Source organism: Euwallacea fornicatus, chromosome 17 (genome assembly GCF_040115645.1).
Source record: "Euwallacea fornicatus isolate EFF26 chromosome 17, ASM4011564v1, whole genome shotgun sequence".
Taxonomy (NCBI): domain Eukaryota; kingdom Metazoa; phylum Arthropoda; class Insecta; order Coleoptera; family Curculionidae; genus Euwallacea; species Euwallacea fornicatus.
This window is the reverse complement of record NC_089557.1, coordinates 4357116-4384303: the sequence shown is the minus strand read 5'-3', so window position 1 is coordinate 4384303 and position 27188 is coordinate 4357116. Positions and strand designations below refer to the sequence as shown.

Below are 27188 nucleotides of genomic sequence, written 5' to 3'. Positions count from 1 at the left end.
AAGTGACTTCAGTACCAAACACATCATTAATATTGCGAGCCGTCTGAGCTGTTGTGGTTCCACGGTGGAACTCGTATTTCATTAACACAACAATTTCACTATTTTGCATGGCTGCACAAAAATTTATATTCGAGGGGGACACATTATAAACGTATACTCGCTCCTTTCACTTCAACACCCTAGCCGGGGTGAGTTAAACCCTTAAAATCTTAAATGGAAAGTATGGTCGAGTAGCACCTTGTTTGAAAGGTCTTTCGATTCTCGTTATAATGATACCCAAATTAACTAACTTTTATTCAGTAGTTTTCGAGAAATTTGGAAAAATGTTGTAATGTACCCTTAGGCTACGCCTATGGATTTCCACTGCCTTAGTGGTATGTCCAGGATGGCCATATGTCGGGAACCCATTATCTTCCAATAAGGGTTACCCTTCATAAAGACTTTCACTCCTCTTCCTCGTCAAGACAAAAGTCTAAAGTATCCTCCTTTTTGCTAAAATCAGACTACAGCTGCAACACCCTCGTAAATTATCCTTTCTTACCATTGTCTTGACTTTACGGGTTAAGAATTTGGAAAGTTACCATCTGTGGGTTATGTTGCCTATTGCCTAAAACCGGAACACGCCTATGGGTACTGACCCCCATTTTTAGTACTTAAGATACCCCGAAACTTGTACTAAACTCTCTTACAGAGCAAAGAGCGGATTCCGTTTGACTCTGATAATTAACGACCCAACACAAAAGCGACCCAAAAAGCGCGATTAAGAATAAATTGAATTTACTCAATTTTTCTTTCAATTTACGGGGTTTTTTAGTGGGTGAAACCCCACACAGGCGGGATGCACGAGCACCAGTATCGTCTTCCGCCAAGATTTTTTATCCCCGGGGTCGCGTCCCCAAAAAAAAAAAAAAAAAAAAAAAAAAACTAAACTCTATTCTATTCTATTTTTTTCTAATAATAACGATACGACTGATATAGCTCGACGCTCCCTGAATCTTGTAAAATCCTGCATCCTTAACTCTTGACTCTCTCCATTTAAATGCCAGTTAAAGCCTAAGATCTTTAGTTTTGTAACGATTCAGTGTTGTGTGTGTCATAACGAGTGGAATAAAATCTACTAAAGTGTTCCCGAGTTTTGTTTCGCGAGTTCCATTACAATGTGATTAAATTACCAACAAATGGAATGCTCTGTTAAAATCATAAATTAGGAAAATGAATAGTAAAACATTAACAAAAGTTCTTTTAATTGATAAGATACTCAAACTGTTCACCATTAGCTTCCATACAGTAATACAAGTTCTGTTCAAAATGAGTCCTAACATTTTGAAGCATCTGTGGAGTTATCAGACGGCATTCATTAACAATTCGTCGTCGCAATTCTTCCAGAGACTCCGGTTCTGTTGCGTAGATCTTGCTTTTCAAATGGCCCCATAAGAAGAAGTCTAACGGAGTCAAGTCTGGAGACCTAGCCGGCCACTCTATAGGACCTCTTCGCCCAATCCATTGTTCTGGAAACTCTCTGTTCAAAAACTCCCTAACACGTCGTGCATAATGTGGAGGAGCTCCGTCTTGTTGGAACACTAATTGGTTGTCTTGATAGCGGTCATCATGTTCAACAATGTCAATGAGTAAGGGATAAACAGTATTCCCCAGTAATTCCACATACGTCTCCCCTGTCAGATTGCCATCAAGAAAGATTGGTCCAACCAAATGGTCCCCAAAAATACCTGCCCAAGCATTTAATTTTTGGGGAGTTTGAGTGTGGACAGCGTGAAAAATTCTGGAATTATTATCTGCCCAATAGCGACAATTATGACGATTGACAGTAGAGTTTAGAAAAAAAGTACATTCATCCGAAAAGCAGATATTGAATAAAAAATTTCCGTTAGCAGCTATCCTTGCAGTCATACGTTCGCAAAACTCCATCCGCCGATCAAAATCATCTTCATTCAATTGATGCACTAGATGAATCTTGTATGGATGATATTTATGATGTTTCAAAATTCGTTGAATAGTTGTTCTAGCGATGTTACTAACTGTAGCTAATTTCCTCGTGCTCAAAGTTGGGTCTGCAGCTATTTGTCCTAAGATTTCAATCTCGGCAGCTTCATTTCTAATTGTAAATTCACGTTTAGGATCCCGTTTTTTGTTGAGTACTGATCCGGTTAGTCGAAATTTTGCAACTAGCTCTAAAATGTACTTTCTACTAACATGTCTGTTTGGATATTGTTCATTGAACAAACCCGCAGTGCGATTAGCACTCTCGTCGTTTTTGAAATAAAGAGAAATTATTTCCACTCTTTCCTCTACAAAATACACCATTGTAACATTTTTCCTATTTTCAAATTTAATTCACTTAAACTCGATGTTGAAGTTTATTCGGTATCTAACATTTGAATACTTCACTGCAATAGCTGCGGTGATATTTTATCTCTCTTTTTTTTAAATGTATTCAAAGTTTAAATTCCATTCGCCTTTTTCTACTTCCTCTGCCTCCTCTACCTACCTGATAAGATGTAGTAGATTTTTTTTTATTATTCGAAAGCAATAACAATTGGTGAAATAGTACAACTGAACTTAATCTGGTCAGTTTACAATTAATAGTCACTACTGATTATTTTCCTAATTTACGATTTTAACAGAGCGTTCCACTTGTTGGCAATTTAATCACAATTTTCCAAATTTCTCGAAAACTACTGAATAAAAGTTAGTTAATTTGGGTATCTTTATAACAAGAATCGAAAGACCTTTCAAACAAGGTGCTACTCGACCATACTCTCCATTTAAGATTTTAAGGGTTTAACTCACCCCGGCTAGGGTGTTGAAGTGAAAGGAGCGAGTATACGTTTATAGTGTGTCCCCCTCGAATATAAAGTTTACGTGTCCGAGCATTTTTCAAATATACATTTCTAAGTACCCGCAAATGCCTCTGTTTCGTTTTCAATGGGCCACCCTGTATATATATATATATGTCGGGGTAACATTAGGAATATTCTCCATCATTGATAATTTTGATGTTTTATTAAGTAAATTGATAGTAAGGCAAGGCTAACGAATTCACCACTACTCGACCGCAACCTTTCCCTTCTTTTCAATTACTGCCTTCTTCACAGTTCCCATCCCCCGTGGTCCTCTTGACTTAAGGGATGGTACCTGTTCGTCCTGGTTTTCCCACGGACCGAAACTGCACACATGGCCCTTAATTGCGTCGGTAATAGTGACCTCGTTCGACAGTGCTTTATCTCCACGATAAACCTGTCAACCTGCTCTTCAGCCTTATTGCTAACTCAAATTTTACATTTAAAACTTAAGAACTAATAAATCTCCGACATATATATATATATACAGTGGCGGCCAACAAATTAAAAACGATACAATTTTCAATATTTTATGTTATAATACGTACGGTATATTTTCTATTTATACATATTGTTATCACTTCATTTTAAGTCTGCATATGAAAAAGACGTAGAATTGAAAAATGTTTTGTATCCTATATGTATATAAACAATTTATAAATATCTTGGACAACTAAATAAAAACGATTTATTTTTTACCTGTATTTTAGCCATATTTGTCGAATGCAATGTGTAAAAGGTATTTATTATTTAGTTGGTATCTTGGCTTAGTAGTACATTGTTCAAAGAAAAGGGAAAAAAAGAAAAATTGTGATTCTGAAAAAAGGCAAATAATTTTAAATTTGATTCGAGATGGTCATTCCTATAGTAAAGTTGCATCACTTCTAAAGTGTTCCAAGTTTATGGCGTATAATGCTATTAAACATTATCAAACTCATGGTACTGTTAAAAATGTTCCTAGGAAAAAAAGGCCTAGAATAACAACGAAAAGAGAAGACTAAATTGTGGTCCTTATGGCGAAAAAGTCGCCCCATTTAACAGCAGTAGATATTAGACGTGAAATGTATGCAAAAAACGATCCAAAGCCATCAGTAAAGCCTTAATGAGTTTGAACTATTTGGAAGAGTTTCCAGAAAGAAGCCCCTTGTCTCAAAAAAGAATCGTAAAATCCGATTGCAGGGCGCACGCGACCATTCGAGTTGGACACTTGCTCAATGGAAAAATATACTTTGGTCGGACGAAACAAAGCTTAATCGCATTGAATCAGATGGTCGTACGTACGTACGAAGGTCACCTAATGAAGAATATAATCCACGATACACAAAATTGACTGTTAAACATGGGGGTGGTTCGATCATGATGTGGGGCTGCATGTCATAGTATGAAGTTGGACCAATCTATAAAATAGATGGAATTATGAATCAAGAGAAATACAAATATACAGGGTGAGTCTGGATGATCGTGTCAAACTTCAGGAGCGTGTTGTACATGAAAAATAAATGTAAAAAAACTCAAATGTTGTTATCCGATTTTCATTTGTTTACAAGTTATAGCGTAAATAAAATAAATACATAAAATTTAAAAAAATTATAAATTTCATAAGAAATTCCATAAATTAACGTTTGGATATCATAGTAATGTGTAATGTTCAAAAATATTGCCATTAACTTCTAAACATTTTCAGCTTCGTCTGTGAAGAGCATTCGTTGCGCTCCTGATTGTTTCATGTCTTTCTTTAATGGCAGCTGCAGCATTTCTAAAGCGTTGAATTAGTGCATCTTGAGTGTCCACTTTTAAATGTTTAGAAGTTAATGGCAATATTTTTGAACATTTACTATGATATCAAAACGTTAATTTATGGAATTTCTTATGAAATTTATAATTTTTTTAAATTTTATGTTTTAATTTTATTTACACTATAACTTGTAAACAAACGAAAATCGGATAACAACATTTGAGTTTTTTTACATTTATTTTTCAAGAACAACACGCTCCTGAAGTTTAGCGCGATCCTCCCGCCTCACCCTGTATATTAGAAAATGTGATGCTGCCATATGCAGAAGAAAAATTGCCCGTTACCTGGAAATATCAGCAAGACAATGATCCTAAACATACGGCACGGTCAGTAAAAAGGTGGTTTGAGTAAAACGAGGTTGATGTAATTGAATGGCCCTCATGTAGTCCAGACCTTAACCCTATAGAAAATCTGTAGAATGATCTTAAAAAAATGATTCAGCCAAAACAATTTAAAAACATGGACGAGTTAGTGAAGGGTATTCAAGAAGCTTGATATTCCATCCCAGTCAGTCGTTTTCAAAATCTAATTGAGTCTATGCAAAGAAGATGTCTAGCAGTAATAGAAGCTAAAGGCTATCCTACCAAATATTAACTTTTTTATTGTAAAAATTAAAATATAGAAATCGTTTTTAATTTGTTGTCCATTGGTTTTTTGAAAACAAAATAAATTTTGTTAAATTCTTTTATAAATGACGTTTGGTTTGGGGTAAAATGTGTTGTATATATCTAACCTTTATAAATAAATATCATATGTAAAATTACAAAATGTAGTTTTCCAGGTAAATTAAATTTTGGATCGTTTTTAAATAAGTGGCCGCCACTGTATATATCACATCTTTATTTCCCAAAAAAAGGCTATCGACCACTGGGTCTTTCTGCCCGTGATTTTATAAGTTCATTCTAGGTATATACAGTAATTTCAGCAACAGTAGAAAGACAAAAAAAACTCTATATTCCATAGTGCTCTTGCTGGGAATTGGCAGGTAAGAGGAACCGGGATTGTCTGGTTCGTCTCGTCAAGCAGAGTGGGTTTAATATTGTTCTATTGTTTGGGTTGTTCTTCCATTTTGTTTGATTGTTTAGTAATCTGTCAGTAATTCGTGTCATGTTTATGCGTTGGTACAGTAATTGGTTAGGGGGATTGTGGAGAGGGTTATTGGGATATCTTATTTTAGTAATTAGTCTTAGTGCGATTTGTTCTGTTGTTTGTATGTGCTGTTTAGTTTTTTCAGTAGAGTTTGCCAACACTATGTGGCCGTAGTCAAGTATTAGTCTGCATATTGCTTTATACAGGGTTCGCCATTACTCCGGCTTGGTTCCTGGTGTCTTTGTATAAATATCAATATGAAATGTTTAGTCTAGTACTAATTTATATCGGAAAGCTGCGTGATTTAATAATATTTTTGTTTATACAGAGTGTTTCGTTTTCGCTGGGCAGCATAAAGTTATAATTTTTTAAATAGCAACCCATAATTTTTTTTATGCTATTTGATGAAATCTTAATTTAGAAGAAAAATACATTAAACATTTTTTAAATTGGTTGCGGCGTTGCCATATTAGAAGGTAGTGACAGGTGATATGACAACTAAATGAAATAAGTCATTTATGCTTTTATTAAATAGAAGCAAAGCCTACTAGAATAACTCTGTTAGATTATGATAATGCCTGTTGCAATTTGATTGAAATTTTGTAAATATCTCCATAACTGGAAATGTTAGATGAAAGGATGTTATTGCAAATTAATAAAGAATTAAAAACTACATTAGAAAGGCTTGAAAAAAATCATGGGTACCATTTTAAAAAAAAAACGAGTTTCAGCAATTTGTAAAATTTGCAAATTAGCGCTTTTATACAAAAAAAGTATGGTGCATTAAAAAAATGTTTTAAAGTTTTTAAGTACCTCTGACTTCCATTTACTACTTTACAACAACAAATTTCAAAAAACACAAGTTTTGTGATAATTTTTTTTTATGCTGCATTAAAAAAAAATTCTCTAATATGGTAATGCAGCAACCAATTTAAAAAATTGTTAATGTATTTTCCTTCTACATTAAGGTTTCATCAAATGGCATAAAAAAAATTATAGGTTGCTATTTAAAAAATTATAACTTTATGCTGCCCAGCGAAAACGGAACACTCTGTATAAACAAAAATATTATTAAATCACGCAGCTTTCCGATATAAATTAGTACTGCACTAAATATTTCATATTGATATTTATACAAAGACACTAGGAACCAACGCCGGAGTAATGGCGAACCCTGTATATTCTTGTAGCCGTCCTTGTACTAATTCCTTTGTCTTTGTAAGTCAATGATGGAAAGTGTTTGGTTCGTTTTATAATAGTGAAACAATAGTGAAGACTTTTTGTTGACATTCGTTGCATGTAACGAAAGTATCCATAGCAACACTAAAGTACTTGTTTCTAAGCCTACTAAGGTGAAAAATGTTTTTATTTATTTTTCTTACTTTGGCAGGTCCAAGGGCACCTTTGTGATACATGATTAAAAAACTTTTTTTGTTGTCTATTCGATGGTACCAAAATCCAATATGGCGGCCATAAGAAATAACAAAGTTGAATATAATTTCTCGAAATCTAGAAGGCCTGGAAAAATTCTGAAAACGCCATTCAATTGGTAGTTGTCGATAACAAAGAACTGCCAAATTTGGTATAATTTACTCAAACAGTGTACTCATAATTTATGATTTTTAAAAATCGCAGTTTTCAGTTTTTTGCTCATATTTTGACTCCCCCTGTGCATATTTTTAAATTTAGAATATTTTCTGAATGGGCACAAAAATGCGCTTCTTTTTTCCAATTTGAGTCACCTTGTATCTCTTACCACTTCCATAATCCCCATGGAACTCACTTTATTTGGGACACCCTGTATATGATTTCCAAAGAAGACAACCGAGGTGTCAATGCTAAAGTCGTCTATAAATTGTTTCCGTAACTTTTTGAACAGTTCTTCTCTGTTGATGTTGCTTGTTTTATTTATTTAATGTTTATATTTGTTAATGATGTGATCGTGTATGGTGATTGGCAAGTGAATTCTGCTGATTTCGGTTATGCTCTTTGATACCTCAGCTGTTCTTTTGTTCAAACATTTGATTTTTACACTTGGTATTCCGTTGATGGGGGCTGCGGGCCTGTTCGGGCATTTCGTGCTCCAGGCAGCATGGTCCTCGGCGTGGCATGAGGTACACTTCACCGGGAGAGTTGATTTGCAGGACGCAGTCAAGTGTGGTTCTTGGCATTTACTGCACTTTGTGGGAGTTCTACAATCTTCTGTTCGATGGTCGAACTGGTTACAACGTCCGCAGGGGGCGGGGATGGGTGCTGGTGGTTTGCTCTCTACTATCCGGAACACTTTCCCCAAGAAGTATACATTTCGGTCGTTCATTAACTTCTCGTACGTTTTTAGTTCTCCTGTAATTAGCTGCATAATGAGTGTTGGTAGTCCTCGTTGTCTCGAAATGATTCTTTTGCAGAATGTAATTTGGAGATTCATTCCTTTCAGTTGGTTTGCAAACATTTCATCTGTTATGTCCATATCGACACCTGTTGCCACTACTGAGTATGACGCTGATATTCGTCGATCGTGAGCTGGTTTTTGTGGTGTTGTTACATTATTGTGTTACACCTTGAATGATGCCACTGTTTTACGATTGACTAGGAGCTTCAATGTTTCCGTGGCTTTCTCTTCATTATTCGTTTTCATTATGAAATTTTCCTCTTGTTTGGTGATTATGTCTTTGTGTTTTTCGTTGATTTCATCCCATTTAACAACAAATTGTGTTCTGGTGTATGCGGCGGTTGTAATGATAGTGAATGTGTGCTTGTACTTCAGATGTATAAGTTGTGTTGTTGTTTGTTTGTTGGACGATGTTGTTTCTTTCTTGGAAGGTGTTAAATCAAGTGCTGGCCGTTTGGATTGGCTTGTCGGGATTGTTGGTGTAGTGGGTGTGGAGTTAGGCTTCCTGCCTCTTTTTTTTTGTTCTCGGTTGGCGAAAACCACCGTCCTGGGATGCTCGATCCGACTCGAATTCTTTGGAGTTGCCAGGGTACCTCCTTCTTTTGGAAGAACTCCAGTATTAATCTTCTTAGTTCAGCTTTGTGCGTTGTATCAGTCCGTGAACGTATAAATAGTTGGAATTGTTCCGTAGAAAAACAAGACAACAAAAACTGTTTTGTACGGTGAAACTAATCAATTACAGTTGCACCGAAACACGTCTTGTTCGTACCTAGGTTGCTACAAGACTTTCTCCGAATTTTATTATCCACATATTCCCACAAATTTTCTATGGGATTGAGATCGGGAGATTACGATGGCCAAGCAAGAACTTCTATCCTTTCCTCTCTAAACCATTCTGAAACAAGTTTCGATTTATGTTTGAGGTCATTATCTTGTTGGAAAATGTTTCTTAGTGACATGGTTTCTTCAAGATAATGGTTGTAATTGATTCCTGAGGATGTCTCGGTACATGAACTGATCCATGCGACCTTCTATTTCGTGAAGCGGACCCATACCAAAACCAGAGAAACAACCCCAAACCATAATCGAACCTCCTCCATGTTTTACGGTTGATAAAACAAACTTTTTTTGCAACCTTGCGCCTTTGGATCGCTTAACATATGATGAGCCATCACTTTTAAATAAATTAAATTTGGACTCATCGCTGAAAACTACCAATTTCCACTGTTCAGATGTCCAGTGTTGGTAATTCTGCGCAAACTGAAGTTGGGCTTTCACGTTCTTCTTAGACAGCAATGGTTTTTTCGCTGGTCGCCTACCAAATAATCCATTTTCCACTAATCTTCTTCTTATGGTCTTGAAACTGATATGAGCTAGGCTCGTTTCCTTTAAATGTGATTTTATATGAGTGGATGATAGAAATGAATTTTTTTGACACATTCGAATTATCCATTTATCAGTTCTTTTTGTAGTTTTCCTTGTGCGTCCTAAATTTTTTACAGCCACTTCACTTCCTGTTTGTCTAAATTTGTAAATAATTCAAGATACAATTGACTTATGCACACCCAAACTCTTCACAATTTCGCTTTGCCGTTCGCCACTTTTATAACGCTCAATGATAATTTTCCTGATCTCTAATGAGATTGTTTTACCTCGACCCAAAATGTAAATCGTCGATTTAATTTAGAATATAAAACGTATTTAAACACCAAAGTCTGTAAATCAAGTGAAACTTTAAAATTCCAAGAAGTGCTATATGTTTGTTCGGTATTGAAAAAATATGTTTTGATAGTTTCTTATAGGAATTGTTGATATTTTTTTGGATACATTTTAAACATCAACGGTTGTGGAAGATAAATAATATAAAAACGTATATTGGGTTTAGCCGAATAGATAAATTTTATTTAAAAATTTTTAAAGTTGCTATAATTATGACCACTACTGTATATCCCTTCCAAGCCAAACAAATATGGCATCAAAATTTTTTCTATGGCAAATGCGAAAATATACTATACCGCCAATACGGAAGTGTATGTTGGTCAGCAACCCCCAAGACCTTTTCAAGTTAGTAATAGCCCCTTTGCAGTAGTAGAAAGGCTACGTGAACCTATATATGATAGAAGCAAAAACCTGACTCTGGACAATTGGTCAATAAATTGTACAATAGAAAAATAACTGTAGTGGTAACAATACGAAAAAACAAAAGGGAATTGCCAATTGAATTTAGAAAACCCAAACACCCAAAGAAATCGAGCACGTTTGGCTTCAAAGAGAACAAGATGCTTGTATCATATATTCCAAAAAATAAAATAAAAATGAAATATTAATTTCATCGCTACATCATCATGATGATACCATAGATACACTACATACAGGTGATCTTCGTAAACCCGAAATCATAACAGCATATAATTGTACGAAAGCTGGAGTCGAAGTTATTGACCAACTACGTTCAAATTATAACTATGGTCGGAGCACTAAACGATGGCCAAAGGTTATATTTTATACTATTCTGAACGTAGCTGGAATTAATGCAATGGTAGTTCATTCAGCTAATAACCCCGAATCTAAAATTAGGAGACGCGAGTTTTTGCGGGTCTCAGCACATCAACTTATCAGGCCCCATTTAAGTACTACTAGAACTACAATAAGGAACATACCAGTCGCTATCAAGTCTCGTATCAAAGAAATCTGTAACATTCAGAATCCAATAACTTCAAAAACTATTATGAATGAGGCAAAGGGACGCCATTCGTTTTGTAGATCAAAAAAGAATAGAATTACAAGATTTTCGTGCCACACGTGAAAACTGCATAAATAACGTAGTTGCACGAAAAAAGTACTAGACGCTATTTACTAAAGCGTTCCAGTTGAAGTTTTAACTTGTTTTAGGTTTAGTACATAGAGGATTTGTATTTTTACTTCTGCTTTCGTATTGTTTTGACGTACCTGAACCATTCGAAATAAAGAATTAATTTTTATTTTATATATGACATTTGTAAACTAAGCATTGCTTTTTTTCTGTTAGTGTACCACACCGTAGCGACTATTGTTTATTCAAATTTCTCAGCGACTAACGAAAGGTTAATAATAATCACGAAATCTTGACAATTTGGCGGAGTAGATTTTGTTCGGGAAAGATGGTGACACGACGGTAAGGTGGACAGTGGCTTTGTCGTCATTGTTATTACAAATATCAATGACGATCATTGTTGAACGATAGGCAGGGGTTCCTTCCTTGGAGGTTGGAGATACCACCCGCGAGTTATTATACGAGAGCGCTTACACGCGAGCACTACTTGTAGTACTTGTCGGTTCACGTTACCGACGTTGTACTTTTATGTTACGAGAGTCCAGGACGGACTATATACCTGCTTAGCGAGGTACACGTGGGATCTCCCGAAAATCTCGGAATTAGGACAACCCGTCAAACTATTGCACTATTTATTAAATGATTCGTAAATAGTTATTACTAAACTAAACTTGAAGCGAACACGAGATTACTTGGTTACGTGGCCGAGTATTAGTACGAATTTTCTTTGTCGGGTGTTTGAGGTGTTGAACTGTCAGCGATAATGGTCAGAGTTGTAACTGTGTAGACGAGCAGAAATAAAAGAGAGAGATTCCACCCTCTCCCAGCCCTTAAGTACTGGGAGGTAATGGCCAACCGACATGGGCGTACTACTACTCGGGATGACTTTCCCTTGAAGGAATCCCATTATGCCCAGAACGACGACCAGAACAGATTATCCCGTGACCGGAATATGGCCGTCGTTCCGAACGGAACGTGACGGTACCCTCAATTTTGTCTACCGCTAAGGGTAACGATGGGATATTTCGACACTCAAGGACTACATCCCATGCACATTTTATAGTTTGATTGCCTCGCAATATAGTTTCTTTGGAAGAACACAAAGCCGAGGAATTTTGACTAATAAAACATTTGTATCAACTATGGCGGGTCGTGACATCTGGGAAGCAAGCAAATACAAGATGTGCAGGGGCGTAGCTTTGGGACTTACATTAACTAACATATCAAGTCTTGGCCCCTCAAGTCTTAACAATCATAACGTAATAAATTCTGAAGATCGTTTTCTTGACAAAATCCGACTTGTTTTCCGATCGATTTATCTTTATTTTTAAAATAACGAACGTATTTGTCAAGTCCTTGCGGGTGGTATAAAGTGGTTTGGCCCGGAAGCACCGAAAGTTTATTTGCGTGAAAGCAATATTATAATTTACCAAATAGCCCTTTCTAAACCGATAAGCGGAAATTTATTTAAAATATTGTACGTTTCAAAATGAAAAGTTTTGTCATAAATTAAAATTGAAAAGCGTTCATCGCGTCCCAGTCATCGATGGAAAGAATAACATTCTCTTAACTAGAAGAAGGTGAAAAAGAAAACAAAAACCCATTACTACCTGAATTTCTAGTGGTTCCTCGTCATCGGTAATTTTGAGTTTTTTTAATTTTGGGTAGTTTGTTTTATCATTAAATCGGGCAACGGATATTTTCCTTTATTTAAAAGTAATTAATTTTTTTTTTCGTCCGTGGCGCCATCTACGAGTCAGATTTGAAAACGCCAGTTTCATGCGTGCGCCCTCTGTCGACTACGATTTTAAACCTCAGCCATGTTATGCACTTTTCATGCGACGCCATCTACGAGTCAGATTTCTAAACATATGCATCGTGTTTAGCGCCCTCTGTGGATCAGGGTGCTAACCGTCAGCAAAGTTTTTAATTTTTCATCTGTGGCGCCATCTATGACTCGGTTTCTAGACGCCGAACTTCGTTTTCTTTAAAAAAATTAAAATGGGCAAATTTAATTTAACGTTTTACTTTTTAATTGAAAATATTTTGCCATTTAAGATATCAGGATTCGTCATCCCAGTCGTCGATGGCAGAGAATATCTACAGAACTAGAAGGTAAGTTAGAAAAGAAATCCATTCCTACGGGAACTTTCGAACTTTCAACGGTTCATTATTGGTAATTTTTTAGAGTATTTTACTTTAGGTAGATTAAGAAGAGGGACTTTCAGTCGTCTTGAAAATTTCTCACTTTCGAATTAAGTCGCATAGTTATACACACGTTTAATCATTAAATCGCACAACGAACATCTTCGTCAGAGTTCTTCGTTTGTTTTGACGAATCAAAACGTGGAAATTTATTTACCATTTTACGTTTGAAATAAAAATATTATTTCCCCATTCAAAATTTGAGAAGAACGTCATTTCAGTCGTCGATCGACAAGAGAACATCCGTGGAATCTTTATTTCTAACGACTTCTCGTCTGGAACAACGTGGAGGTAAAGGTTCCATAATTTTCGGTGTAGTTCTCGGAACAGGGAATAAACCAAACGGGACCGAATTTCTTCATACAATCTATTAAAAATTTGTCACGACTAGTCACGGGTTAAAGGAGTTTTTAAAGATATTTAAACGACTCTTCCATTTGCATCTTTCTCTTTATTTACTTATAAAGACAAGGTTTGATATTACAGAAATTCCTTTTTTAGGAATTTTAAAGCATCACATTTTTTTTCATATGCAGATACTACTACACGTTTGATATCGATAAAATACATATTAAAGTTTATGCAAAAATTGATAATCGCAACAAATGTATTAAATTTTTATTATTAGGGGTACAAATAAGTTTCCGCCGTTTTCTATAAAAAAATTGTAATTAATTGTGAAAGAACGGGATATTACGTTTTATTCAAAGTATTGCCCATCAACGGCCACTACTTTTTCCCATCTTTCTGGCAGCATTCGGATACCACGGCGAAAAAACTCTTCATCTTTTGAAGCTATCCATGAATCGACCCAATTTTTGGTATCTTCATATGATGTAAAGCGCTGCTCAGACAGACCGTGTGCCATTGATCGAAACAAGTGGTAGTTGGATGGGGCAAGGTCTGGTGAATATGGCGGGTGGGGTAGGACTTCCCAATTAAGTGTTTCCAAATAGGTTTTAACCGGTGCCGCAACATGCGGACGAGCATTATCATGTAGGAGAATAATCTTGTCATGTCTAGAGTAGTAATGAGCGCGTTTTTCCTTGAGTGCTCGGCTCAATCTCATTAATTGTGTTCGGTAGAGAGTTCCAGTAATAGTTTCGTTCGATTTGAGCAACTCATAATATACAACACCAAGTTGATCCCACCAAATACACAACATGAGTTTTTTTCCATGAATATTTGATTTGGCTACTGATGTTGAAACATGGCCAGGTGGACCCCATGATTTCTTCTTCTTTGGGTTATCATAATGGATCCATTTTTCATCCCCAGTGACTACACGATGCAAAAAACCCTTTGTTTTATGCCTGGCAAGCAAGCAGCATTTCACTCATGCAAAATCGGCGTTCGACGTCTCTGGGTTTCAGTTCATAAGGAACCCAATTCCCTTATTTTTGAATCATTCCCAACATTTTTAAACGATGTGAAATTGCTTGTTGCGTCACTTCTAATGTAAGTGCAAGTTCTTTTTGTGTTTGAGACGAATCTTCCTCCAATAACACTTCCAATTCCGTATCTTCGTACGTTTTCGGCCTTCCACTGCGTCCTTTGTCTTCCACGTTAAACTCACCGTTTTTAAACTTGTGAAACCACTCACGACAACTTCTCTCACTCAAAGCAGCCTCACCATATGCTTCTACAAGCAATCGATGCGCCTCAGCTGCAGATTTCTTCAAATTAAAGAAGTAAATCAAAAGTTCCCGCAAATGACGCTTATTCGACACAAAACTTGACATTTTTGCAAGAAAAAAAAATGTGATGCTGATACGAAACCACTAATACTTCTAGGTTATGTTGTTACTAGTTGATCAAACTTGCGATAGTAAGATTTACATCTAGCAATTTCAGCATAACCTTCTGGTGGGACCATGCTTTGTTAAACGGCGGAAACTTATTTGTACCCCTAATATAACTTACACGGAAGTAAACAAGGAATTTGGTAAAATTCAGAAAAATGGCGATATCCGGAAATGCGTGACACTTTGTATAATAGTGTCGGTTTAGCGGTCGTGGTGTTTTCGCTGTCCGACCTTAGATTATCTTCAAAATGTAGAATGGTATTAGGTACTTGTAAATATGTATATTTATATACTACACAATACACTTATGACTTATGACAGCTCATCGCGCTGCTGGCTCCGCCGCAAATGCTATCAATACCATTTCCTCATTTATCTCCATATTCATAACCTCAACTTTTGAGCTTGTCTATCTTTTTGTTTTAGCTACATTTTAGTTAATTATTTCTCTTAATTTATTGTATTCTCATCTTTTGTAAATACAGGAAGCTATCCGCGTTTCGTGATTCTTAATTCATTAACCTTACTTAAATTACACTTTAGAACGGCTTCATTATGCACCTGTCCCCTAAAGAATCTGGACTATATATAGCAAATCATTCCAATAATGTAACTATAAAATTAGAAGGCATTACCAAACTGGGGGATGTTCTGTTCGACGAATTAAACTCAGGACAACTTAAACCTGAGAACTTCAGCCAAACTGAAGTGCATCCCAAAGCTGAAGACAAACATGCTCTTGATTGGTTATTTGTGGTTGATACTCTTAATTTTTGTTTTTGGAGCAATGAAAGAGAAGAAGGTAATAAACTTACTAAATAAAAGTGTTAATAAGCTCAATAATTCATGTTACAAAGGTTGGAAGGTTGAGGGGCATTCTGGTTACTATGCCTTATGTGCTGCTATTAACCGAGCTTTAAAAGACAACATTGATATCCTCAACCCTAAATTTTACTCCAGTTTGACTGAGGCTCAACTAAAAAATATTTTACGCAGTGACACAAAAGTGGAAGTGCCACTTCTTTCTGAAAGACTTAAATGTTTACATGAGGTTGGAACTGCTCTTTTAAAGAATTTTGAGGGAAGTTTTAAGATTGTTGTGAGACAAAGTGAAAACAGTGCAAAAAAGCTGCTGGAACTTATAGTAAGCAATTTTATGTGCTTTCAAGATGTTGCAACTTATAAAGGCCAAAAAGTAGCATACTATAAAAGAGCTCAAATCTTAGTTGGTGATGTTTGGGCCTGTTTTCAAGGACAGGGATTGGGTTATTTTAAGGACTTAGATGAAATTACTATGTTTGCGGACTATCGAGTGCCCCAAACTTTGCTGTGGTTTGGAGTGATTGAATATGGAGAGCATATTAATAAAAAATTGAAAGAGAATTATATTTTCAACAATGGGGATTTAGAGGAACAGGAAATAAGGGGTTGCTCAATTCATGCAGTGGAGCTGTTAAAAGTTTATGTTAATGAAAGGCTTAAAGATAAAAAAATAAATTCCATATTGATTGATCATTTCCTGTGGGATTTTAGAAGGAAACATGCCAAGGAGATTGAAGAGAAAGGGCTACCTTTTCACAAAGTTTTTTGCATCTATTATTAATTTGGGATAGTCTACAGATTATAAAAAGGTATCCGAATTTTTTACTAATATTTTAGCCGAGGTCTTGACAGATATTTTGGATGTACAAAAATTCACCTGTAATCTGCTCATATTTTTATGTGTTGTTCTATTTTTCTCATCAAAATAGACTACTTTTTTACATAATTAATAGCTAATTTTAGTAGTATTATTTATTAATTAAGAAACTCACATTCTGAAAATGGTATACATGGACCCTTTGGTGTCCTACGAATGAAGTCATCTTTACACTCACAGGCTGGTCTGGGTGGATAAGGACATGTGGTTATGTGTCTGTAAATGCAATGTACATAACACGGAAGGGATTTTGGGTTCAGTACTTCATTTTCTCCACATTTAAGTTCTGAAATTAAAGACAAAGAACATCCGATATTATAATATTGAAGTTTAAAGAAATTTGTAACAATTTAATACTAATAGTAATTTGTACCTTCAATTTTACTCTGAGCAGATATTGCAAGCGCTAGAGTCAGCATTATCGTAAATGCATATTCGATTTTAAAAATCAAAACCATATTTTCACTTAAAAGAAAATGTCTTGCGTGAACGCGGCAGATCTGAAGTTTCCCTTGTATTTATAGATCGATGTATAGCCCATTGAGTAACCCACATATTTTAAGTTGATGAAGTCACGTATTAGTAAATAATTGATAAATTTAATTACTAATGATAATACAAGTTATGTGATTAAATAATTAATTTTTAATGTTACCCAGAATAATAAGTCGTGCGTTTTCTTGCATTTAGGATTTCTCTACGAAACTACTTTAAGGTTTAGCTTTTTTCGGGAAACCTCGCGCATCATAAAATTTGAATATTTACATTGTAGGTGGTATTAAAAGTCAAAAGTGTAGGCATATAAGATAAACAGTGTGATTTTCTATTAAATTGTGGCTCGAGTATATTTATTTGAAGTTTATTTGATTATTGAGATATAATTAATTCACTTAAAAGAATGGGTTTTTTAGAGCTATTGTAACCATATTGCTATTGCTATTTGCCGGTCAAAGGCTAGTGTCTTAAGTGCTAATTTAGGCGATCAAAACGAAAATGAAAATAAAGCTGTTATTATTTTATTCATATTCATTTAGTGTTTTTAAAAAAATAACTTACATTTTTACGGTGTATAAGTTTCAATAATAATAATAATAATAAAGATTCTATTGATAGTGACGTTATTTTGATGTAGAAAATCGTCATATAAAATAGCGTGTGGGTAATCCAGTGGTCTAATATCTCCATAGAGAAACACTAAAGATGGTTGAAAAAAAGCTTAATTTTTTCAGTATTTTGGTTTAAAAACCAATAATTATTTTTTCTAGTTCAGTGAGGGTTTAATGAGAAATACCAATCCTGTGCATCACCTTATATTGCATTTTGCTATCATCGCCAATTTATCAACTGCGAAATTTGTAGTTGCGAATCTGGATGTGTTCGCAAACCAAATTTTATCAGCATAGATCTGGATAGATCCTGTATTTTTATTAAGAACTGTCAATATGTTCACTGCCTGTTATATAATATTTGCTTTGTATTTTTTGTTTTTAATATTGTTAATCAATATTTTGAATATTCATAATAAAACAATTTTCTTAGAACAAACGTTTTTAATGGATATTTAAACTGCGTTAAAATATACTTTTCATTTCTTGAATTTATTCATCTTGCCCCAACTAGTTGTGTCTCTCTCTATCGCGACTAATTCTCGTCTTGAATCTATGATTACTGATATATTTCTGTTTGTTTTGACGTTTACACGACAGTTACACTACAATAACAAAAGTGAGAGGTTTATTAATTTATTTAATGGAACGAAAATTGCAATAAATTAATAAAATGGCAATGACACCAAGTAGTGAAACGCGTAAACCGTTAACTAGTAACTGCACTTTTTAATCGGTAAGTAATAAACTTGAACTATTACTGCAATTCACACCCAGAAAGTCAGGTAAAACTCTTGCAAGGCTTAATTATCACATTATCATTCTCATTGATGTAATATTTATTTTTATCCCAATTTATTAGTAGTATCAAATCGTCATGGGCCATGGATAACGCTGAAACTGAATCAAACCATTCATGCAACTCAGATAGTCTCGTTTCTAATGCTTCTAGCTTATCAGGACTAAGCTTATATGGACATGAATTTGCTGAGCTGAGACATTTAATCAACCCAGCTAAGTATCCGCAACCTTATTTAGAACGTAACAGTACTCCTACACCTGATAACCATGACCCATCCCTCATAACACAGTTTAAAAATGAATTGCAAAAAAGCTTACAACTAAATGAGCACTACAAAATCGATCTGCAGAATCTAGAAAGGGTGACTGAATTGAAGTACTATGACAAGATTGACCAACTGCTACAGGCTAATGGCAGGTTAGAAGGAGAGTTACAAAGTGCCAAAACCCAAATAGATCGATTGATAAAAAGCTGTAAGCAAAATAATGATGTCATAGCATATACTGAGAAATTAGACCTTGAAAATCAGATCTATCGAATCAGCAATGAGCTCAGTAAGCTACATGCAAATAGTGCCAAACTGCAAGAAGAAAAAGGGCAGCTAGATTTGGACGCCAAAAGCCTTAGAATTAAATTATCAGATCTTGAAACTGAAAGACAAATCAAAGATATCACAGTTGGGAATTTGAAGCAGAAAGTTTCTGAACTGCATATAGAAATTCAAAATTTGCATAAACAGGTGAGTTCATCTGATGGGCAATTGAGTTTATTGAATACAAAATTAATTGAGTCAGAGAAGGCTAAATTATGGTACAAAGACCAGCTCTCTCAATGCCAATGTGATAAAGTTAAACTTAATGAAGAATTAACAAAATGCAGAAGTCAACTAAACAAACTCATTGACACAACATCTGATTTGAAAATAGAATTAAGTAGGCAAGTGCATGAGGTTGATGCTGTAAGGTTGCAGGCATTAAAAGAAAAAGAAGAGCTCCTTCAAAAGCTAGAAACCTTAAATCTGGATTGTAAAATTTCAAAAATGCCTTTAGATAAACTTGAAGTTCAGTTTAATGGCTGTCATTCTGAAGATGAAATTGAGGATATGAGAGAAGAAATTAATAAACTTAAAGGTGTGATGAAAGATAAAAACAGTGAAATTGAGAGATTAAACCAAGATAATTCAATAGCTATAGCTAAGTGTATTGCATTACAAAATACATTAAAACAAAGAGAGAGTGATATAGAATGTTTAGAAGTGAGACACAAACAAGTGTTAAATAAACTGAAGTATGTAGAAAACAATGAAAAGGAAAAGTTGGCTGATAATATGCAACTAAAAGGAAGGATTGGGGAGTTAGAAGTGGAGTTAAGGACAAGAAACTTGGAAAAGTATCATGTGGATCAATCAGTGCAGCTTATTAGGGAGCAATTTGTGAAGTTAAAAGAAAATTATGAAAGGGTAAGAATGTAGCTATAACAGTTTTTAAATTCCAAAATGTAAACACCAAATTAGGTAATTTATGTAAAAGTAGTTTTCTGTATTTTGAGAATTACATTTTAGTCAACTTTCTAAGATTGTTTTGTTTTTACCAACTTTTAACAGTTATTCATTCATTTATTAATCGCGAAATAAATAACTAAATCTTCTTTTAGATAAAATTAGAACTGCTCTCCAAAAACAAAGATATATTAAAACTTGAAAAAGATAAGCAAGACTTGTTCATGAATAACAATTGGACTATATGTGAACTTGAAAATTCCAAACACAACAATATCATTATAAATGAACTAAAAAGAGAAAATGAAAATTTAGTTGGTGAAGCAGAATTATTGTCTCAAAAATTAAAAAATATAAACGTAAAACATTCAAAACTTTTGAAAACCTTAGAAGATAAAGAGCAGACTCTTGAGGACAACTTACTTAAAATATCCAATTTCACTACTGCTCTCACTGAGAGTGAATTACGGATTTCACAAAAGGAAAAAGAATTGAACCTTCTTGACCATCATTTAAAAGAATACCGAGACAAGACCAGCGAATTTGATGATGCCTTTGAGAAAATGAACTCTGAGTTGGATAGTAAAGAATTGGCTTTAAAAGTCGCCGTAAAAACCATAGAACAATTGCAAGTGGAGCATCAAGAGCATTTCAATTCTTTATCATTAGAAAAAAATAATCTTCAAAAGTCTTATGAAGCTCTTCAAGCAAAATATAACAACGATTTCAAGAGCAAAGACCAATCTATATCAGATTTAAAAAACAAACTTTTTGTGTTGGAAAATGATTGGCAGAAATACCTAAAACGCATTACCGACGACCAAAAAGTAAAATTTTTATCATGTATTCAAGTTAATGGATACATGCAATCTCGGGAACTTCCTAATGGACTAATATTTAAAGAAATGGAGCAGTATGTGGCGAATTTTTTTAATAATTTGAACGTGGAAGACTTTGAGAGCACAGTCAATATTCGACTTAAATATCTGGACGAAAGGATTCTGTTTATTAAAAAGAAGTCAGAGATCATTGAGGAAACACGGAGAAATGGAAATGAAAAAGAGAAGATTAAAGAGTTGGAGGTGATGTTGCATGTGAAAGACCGGGAAATACAAGAAAGACAAAAGAAGTAAGTTATGCTCATTATTGGTAATAAATCGTGTTAAGAATTATTTACATTTCAAATTTGAAAACCCTTAATTATATTTTCATAGGATGGATCGCAATAACCGCACTCTTCTCCGCAAAGTGAAAGAACATATGAGAGGGCGAAATGCAGCAGAAAAAGAATTGAAATATCTTCAAGACATGTACAATAGTCTAGCAGACTCACATAATACAGTCACGCTAAATCAGGTTTCCAAAGACCTTGAAATACAAACTTTAGAAAACCTTTGCAAGAATTACAAAAAGGAAATTGAAAAGCTAAGAGGCATCGTTGCTTCTATGGAACTAAAGGCAGCTAATCATGATAATTGTGAATTATGTGGTGAATTTAGAGTTGTTCAAGGAAAATTACTCCACTTTGAGACATTGTGCGAAGAGCTTAGAAATAGAAATAAAATACTAGAAAAGGAGGCAATTGATCATATGATAAATGTAAGAAAAGAAATATTATTTTTAAACTTTATTTGCATTTTTTTAATTTTTGGCAGATTGAAAACTTAGAACGAGACAATTTAGATCATATCAATCGTTTGTCTGAGCTAAAAACAGAAAACAGTGGCGTTAAACTTACGTTAAACAATTTTAATTCTGCTCTACAAGAGAAGATACGTTCCCTAGAAGAACTAGTGAAAAACCTGGAGAACCAGTTATTTGAAAAAGATCAATTTTATAAAGCTTCTCAAGTAGACATTGACAAATTACAGGTAGATCTCAATGAAGCCAGAGATAAAATCCAATTTCTATTTAGTGAAAATGAGGTAAGTCTTTTTTCCCCTTGATAAAATTTTCAAAACTTACAGCTTTATTTTTCAGATAAACTCTTCAAATCTACAACGAACTGTTGAATATTCGCAAGAGTTGGAAAGAAAGATTGCTAAATTGGAAAAACAGGCTGTTGATGTTAGCCATGAATATGAAAAAAATCTATGTGACAGAGAAAAAATTGTTTTGTCCCTTCGAAGTAATATCAATGCTTTGCAAAACGACAAATACTTTTTTCAAAGACTGTCGAACGACTTGAAAATAGCCTTGAATTCGTATTTAGATTACAATAAGGTGTGTTTTACTTAAGGGCTTAAAACAAAACAATTATGTTATTAAATATAATGAAATTTTTGCAGAAACTACAGGAACAATTGTCCCAGATTTCAACTCTACCCAAATATTCAAATGAATCGATTTCAATTTTTGAAGATAATTTGTCATTAGGGAAATACAATGATGAATATATACAAAAGCTTTTGGCAGAGAATCGAGCAACTGCCAGTAGGAAACCTGTTGCCGAAGAAATTCGGGGGTGTTTGAACAAGTTGAGGGATGAAATTTATTGCCTGCAGCGCCAAATATCTCAAAAAACCGTAACATAGTATTATTTATCGTGCTATATCGTGTTCAAAAGGTATTTTAAGTTTAATAATTTGTAGTTGAAATGTATACGATTTCTAAGTACTTAATTTATTTATCGATTGTTTTGCTTGAAATTGCCTCGATTTTATGAGCTAGAACGTTCCATGCCTGTGATATATTTCTTATTTTTATTGCCGTTGTAAATTTCTGTTATTGTATTGAAATAATGTTAAACATTTCCATATTTACGGATAATAAATATAACAAACATTAAACATTAAATTCAATGTCATCAATTGTTGTAAGGCGTATCGTGAATAGGACGAATATTTGTTTTTATCAAAGGAACACCTGAATTGTATAAAAAGACAACTGAAACACTGCTAAATTCTATAGATTCAATTCAGAAGCCGGGCGCACTGCAATTAATGGTATCAGGAAAAAGGAAAAACCCAGTTGCGCATTCTTAAAAATACTATATAGCAGCAGTAGTAGTGCTTCGATTGAGTAGATTAAATTCGAGTTTGAAACGATATTTCCTGATCCGAAATGAAGGCATCATTTGTGGTATTATTAGCCATATTGGCAATTTTTGAGAATCAAATAAGGCCTGCTACCGCATCAGGTGAGTTACTAACCAGGTATTTATATACTAACAAAGTAAAACATATCGGCAAAAATGAAATAATACTTTCTTGTCTAAGATGTTTCTTAAACGTATGGTCAACATAAAAAAAATCCTATAGTTATGATTTCCCTAACAAGTGTGGTAAAGACACTTTCGCACGAGTTAAGTGCAATATTGTTCTTATGAGCGCATATGAATTAACTTTATTTTCTTCTGTAAGTTTATTTAAATATTGGCGTGTAGCAAGGCGGAATTTTCATAACGTTAGAATGTTATTTTTAAGGGTTCAAGTCCCTTTTAGACACAATTTTATAGGTCAAACTTAGACTAAAGACGTTCGACATGTTGGATCAAACTCAGGGATTGTCCGATTTGCTGCTCTGCAGTTTAACTTTGGTACACGAACCTTTTTAGGCCAACCGCTCCCCGGTCTGATTTAGTTAAATAAGCTTTTGAACAACGATTATACAACTGGACTTTATGAATTTCTAAACAAGTTAAAATTTGCCTGCATAAGTTTATTGAAACTTGTGCGTTGTTTAGTGAATACCTAATCACACTATTATCTTTTGAATTTTTAATTTTCAGCATGTCCTAAACCAAATGAAGAATATAGTGGATGTGGATCATATTGTGAGGAGACTTGCACCTATCGCCCAGAATTTTGTATCCTAGCTTGCAAGCGAGGATGTTTTTGTATACCTGGCTATGTGAGAAATGATAACGGCGATTGCATTCTAAAGTCTGCATGTTAGATATCATATCTTTTTATAATATAGTCTTTAATGCACAGTTTGGCTAAACTGATGTAGTGTAACAACTACGTAATTTAAAATAAATATTTTAAAAATTATTGTAATTAATTAACTTCTATTTTCTCTGTAGCAACTTATGATTGCACTTACACAGGGTGCCCCAGGAAAAAGTTTCAACCCTGAATATCTTTTCTATCGTCGTAAAAAAATTGTTTTCAAAATGTCATCTCCCTACTCTGGAAACTGCCCCTTTGAAAATTTCAAATTGGACAATAAAATTAAACGTTATACCTCATTTGAAAGGTAATTTTATTCTTTACATGATAAAGCTTCCATTCAGGGTGGATACTTTTCCCTGGAGCATCCTATATGTTAATATGGGGTTTGTACCATTCCTTTAACTCTCGCTCCAAGCTAACACCAGATTTACTTAGTGTTATCACTGAGGCAACGGTAGCTTTGCTTTGCAGTAGCTCGGTGAGGCATTTCAGGTGTATATAAATATCAATTGTGAACGTGACTCCAAGCGAAATAACTCTGAAGTTATCTATGCTTTTTCGAGTTTACTATGAAAGATTTTAAAAGATATGGCTAACAAATATGCAATTTCTTGAACCAAAATCCGTGTATATAATTTATCAGTTAATTACTTGCACTTATATCAAACCGAGCATTACACCTTTAAACATTTTTCAGTAATCGCTTAAGAATAAAAAAACGATTCGTCAGGGTCAACACTAACAGTATCACTAACTATAGCTATAAGTTACAAGTAAGTATACAAACATAAAACACTGATAAACGGGAAAAATGCCATTACAAAAACTATTTTTAGCACTTTGTAGGTCGCCTTCAGAAACGAAAATTATGGATTGTAAGAAATGCAAAGATGATAGTTTGATTTATATGTATCATTTTTATGCATTGCTAAGAGGAAAAGTTTAATAATTAAACCTAAAATATTTAAATATAAAATCAACAAACTAAATTCACTCTTATTTTACTGGCAGTATGAGGAACGCATTAATAATTATCTTTATGAATATATTAGTGGTATATAGTAGTGTTTCTTGAACTGAAAGTAAGTATATACATTACCTCTATTTGTATAGGATGTCTCTTATCGGCATATTATATTTTAAATATTTTTTCAAATACGAATTCAGCAAAAAACTTTCAAGGTCTTTGTTGCTTGCAAATATTTGAAATTTTATTTCAAAAAATGTTAATTGTTCATCGTTTACGTGTTGCAGACAGTTAAACCGCCCAAATTTGCATCAATAAAGGGACAGAGGAACGTAACCCAAAAAAGGCTTGAAATAATAAAAGAGTACTGGAAAATGCATTTTAACATTCCAGAGTTAGATATTGTATTTTTGGCCAAATTGATGCATTAAAATAGTTATATCGTAATCTTCATTTAAAACAAAAACGGACTATACAATTAAAAGTAAATGTCTTTAAATTATTGCAATTGAATCATTTATATTCTCTGTATAACAACCCATGATCACACATATATGTTAATGTGATTTTTGTTTGTCTAATAGAGCTTGTTGGGATGTTCAAGATTTAATGTACCCAAAACATGAAATTCAGGAATACAAGAATTATCTCATTGAAAATAAAGGATATGTCTGTAGTTCAGTTTTTTAAGCTATACGCGATACAAAACCACAATTTTGTCCAACATAATTCATTGTACAGATGTTGTGGAAGTGAATATTATTGTGATTTTCAAATTGGAATGCTAGGAAATATTGAATAACCTGATCATTCTCATATGTAAATCAATGATTTTTTATCATTTTATTACTCAAGATCTGAAAATTGTAACAGTTTTTGTAATAATTCAGAGGAACATGGATACAAAAACCCACCCAAGCAGAGTTCACATTTTTATTTGTATAAATTATAACTCTGCAATATAAAATACAAAACACATAACCCAGCATTGTCCTCAGCATTTACCTTATTACCTTCCTAAATAACAACACTTACAACTCATTCTGGAAGATAATCAATGCTAATTTCTTCTTCAATATTATTTGGAGACATCTCCAATTCTCCCATCATATCATTGGACTCACTATAAAGATCCTAAAGTGAAAACTTGATTCAGGCAAAATTAATCCATTTACCTGTCCAATGAAGGCTCATTACTAAACATTTCAGTGGGTACTGTAGGCGGAGCTCTTTCAGGCACCAAATCCAGGAAACTTTGTGACTGTAAATGCCTCTCCACCTCCTCAGGTGTCATGTGGCCATCTGAGAGCACATTTGTAGTGGGCATTTGAAGTTGCTGCTGTGGGCACAAGACTAATGAAAATCTTTCTTGACATTGACAAATTTTGTCATACCACTTGAGGATGAATCTGTTTGTTTGAAGGGCGAGTTGCAGGTCTTCGCTTCTTAGCTGCTGATGCTGGCTTTCCTGAATTGGTTGTAGAGTTGCTTGCTGAATGATGAGAGGGTTCCACTTTGCGTCTGTATTAAAGAAGAAAATATGTATCTTCAATCATATACTTAATTAAGAATATCAGAACTTTTTGGTTGGTTCAACTTTAATGACAGGCTGTTCATCTTCTGATGATTCGGTCTCCTCTGATTCAGAGGTGGAGTGATCCAATTTTTCATGCTTTAGAAGTCGGTCTAATAGAAATGACCGGTCTCTTGTCACCTGAAGGAGTCTTTTCTGGGCTTTTCTCAAAGCCAGCTGAAAGCTTTCATTTTCCTGCAATTGAGATGCTGTATAGTGCTATTGAAAAGGAGGGCACGAGTGATATTATTACGTAAACAAGGAATTGAAATCGTGTTTTTAGAGCTTTGTACTCTTTCTTGAACTTTGATTCTTCAAGAGCTTGTTCTTCTTCTTCGGCTTGAGCCGCTTCACTAGCCATGGTTCTGCAGTACCAACCGTCAAGCATTATTGCGTCTGAGTCAAATAATCACTTAGGGCTCTTAATATGACAGAGGAAATAGATCGTATTTCTAAAATAGGCTGCTTTACGGTCTTAATTATTTGCATTTGTAATCAAAACAATACAGCGTAACCTAACCGCAAATAACAGTAGCAGCTGAGTAGATGTAAGTGATTTGACATTGACGATGAGTTTCTTGTTAGTTGACATTCTGTCTCTGTTTCATAAACACTGTTGAACAGAGATCGTCAGCTATTTGTAGTGATGCTAGTGCATCATGTTGACCTTATATGCGTTTATCAATATTCAATT

At 34.3% G+C, this 27188-nt stretch overlaps 3 protein-coding genes, 1 long non-coding RNA gene and 1 pseudogene across 7 annotated transcripts; 3 read left to right on the top strand and 2 right to left on the bottom strand.

The window, feature by feature from the left end:
* Positions 1-7480: 7480 nt before the first annotated feature.
* Positions 7481-14890, bottom strand: LOC136344531 (uncharacterized; annotated as a pseudogene).
* A 421-nt stretch (positions 14891-15311) lies between these two features.
* On the top strand, positions 15312-18201 carry LOC136344592 (queuosine 5'-phosphate N-glycosylase/hydrolase). Of its 2 annotated transcripts, XM_066292215.1 has the most exons (3): positions 15312-15755; positions 15811-16584; positions 17918-18201. In XM_066292215.1, exons 1-2 carry the CDS (start codon positions 15509-15511, stop codon positions 16554-16556), a joined length of 993 nt encoding a protein of 330 aa, XP_066148312.1. In that variant the 5' UTR covers positions 15312-15508; the 3' UTR covers positions 16557-16584; positions 17918-18201. The 2 variants fall into 2 exon arrangements, with proteins under 2 accessions (XP_066148312.1, XP_066148311.1); XM_066292214.1 differs by lacking the exon at positions 17918-18201 and having other exon boundaries at positions 15811-17773.
* An 86-nt stretch (positions 18202-18287) lies between these two features.
* LOC136344589 (putative leucine-rich repeat-containing protein DDB_G0290503) lies at positions 18288-22854 on the top strand. 2 transcript variants are annotated; one of them, XM_066292200.1, is made up of 7 exons: positions 18288-18494; positions 18624-20019; positions 20214-21187; positions 21273-21657; positions 21714-21983; positions 22039-22281; positions 22347-22854. In XM_066292200.1, exons 2-7 carry the CDS (start codon positions 18643-18645, stop codon positions 22590-22592), a joined length of 3495 nt encoding a protein of 1164 aa, XP_066148297.1. In that variant the 5' UTR covers positions 18288-18494; positions 18624-18642; the 3' UTR covers positions 22593-22854. The 2 variants fall into 2 exon arrangements, with proteins under 2 accessions (XP_066148297.1, XP_066148296.1); XM_066292199.1 differs by having other exon boundaries at positions 18621-20019.
* A 1099-nt stretch (positions 22855-23953) lies between these two features.
* LOC136344596 (uncharacterized) lies at positions 23954-25597 on the top strand. The gene is made up of 2 exons (XR_010732984.1): positions 23954-25036; positions 25209-25597. It is a non-coding gene; the product is annotated as an uncharacterized lncRNA (long non-coding RNA).
* A 152-nt stretch (positions 25598-25749) lies between these two features.
* LOC136344594 (INO80 complex subunit E) lies at positions 25750-27036 on the bottom strand. Of its 2 annotated transcripts, none has more exons than XM_066292219.1 (5): positions 26748-27036; positions 26502-26689; positions 26316-26442; positions 26097-26257; positions 25750-26044 (listed from the first exon to the last, which is right to left on the bottom strand). In XM_066292219.1, exons 1-5 carry the CDS (start codon positions 26880-26882, stop codon positions 25960-25962), a joined length of 696 nt encoding a protein of 231 aa, XP_066148316.1. In that variant the 5' UTR covers positions 26883-27036; the 3' UTR covers positions 25750-25959. The 2 variants fall into 2 exon arrangements, with proteins under 2 accessions (XP_066148316.1, XP_066148315.1); XM_066292218.1 differs by having other exon boundaries at positions 26097-26260; positions 26748-27035.
* Between the last annotated feature and the right edge of the window lie 152 nt (positions 27037-27188).

Bases quoted from the DNA above. Each gene is read 5' to 3' on its own strand.
- LOC136344594 (XM_066292218.1), bottom strand. From the start codon at position 26,882: ATGCTTGACGGTTGGTACTGCAGAACCATGGCTAGTGAAGCGGCTCAA. The intron at 26,690-26,747 runs GTAATAATATCA...TCTCAATTGCAG, and splicing joins GATTTCAATTCCTTGTTTAC to GAAAATGAAAGCTTTCAGCT. The intron at 26,261-26,315 runs GTATGACAAAAT...TTGTGCCCACAG, and splicing joins AACAGATTCATCCTCAAGTG to CAGCAACTTCAAATGCCCAC.
- LOC136344592 (XM_066292215.1), top strand. From the start codon at position 15,509: ATGCACCTGTCCCCTAAAGAATCTGGACTATATATAGCAAATCATTCC. The intron at 15,756-15,810 runs GTAATAAACTTA...CATGTTACAAAG, and splicing joins GAGCAATGAAAGAGAAGAAG to GTTGGAAGGTTGAGGGGCAT.
- LOC136344589 (XM_066292200.1), top strand. From the start codon at position 18,643: ATGGATAACGCTGAAACTGAATCAAACCATTCATGCAACTCAGATAGT. The intron at 21,188-21,272 runs GTAAGTTATGCT...ATATTTTCATAG, and splicing joins ATACAAGAAAGACAAAAGAA to GATGGATCGCAATAACCGCA. The intron at 21,658-21,713 runs GTAAGAAAAGAA...AATTTTTGGCAG, and splicing joins CAATTGATCATATGATAAAT to ATTGAAAACTTAGAACGAGA.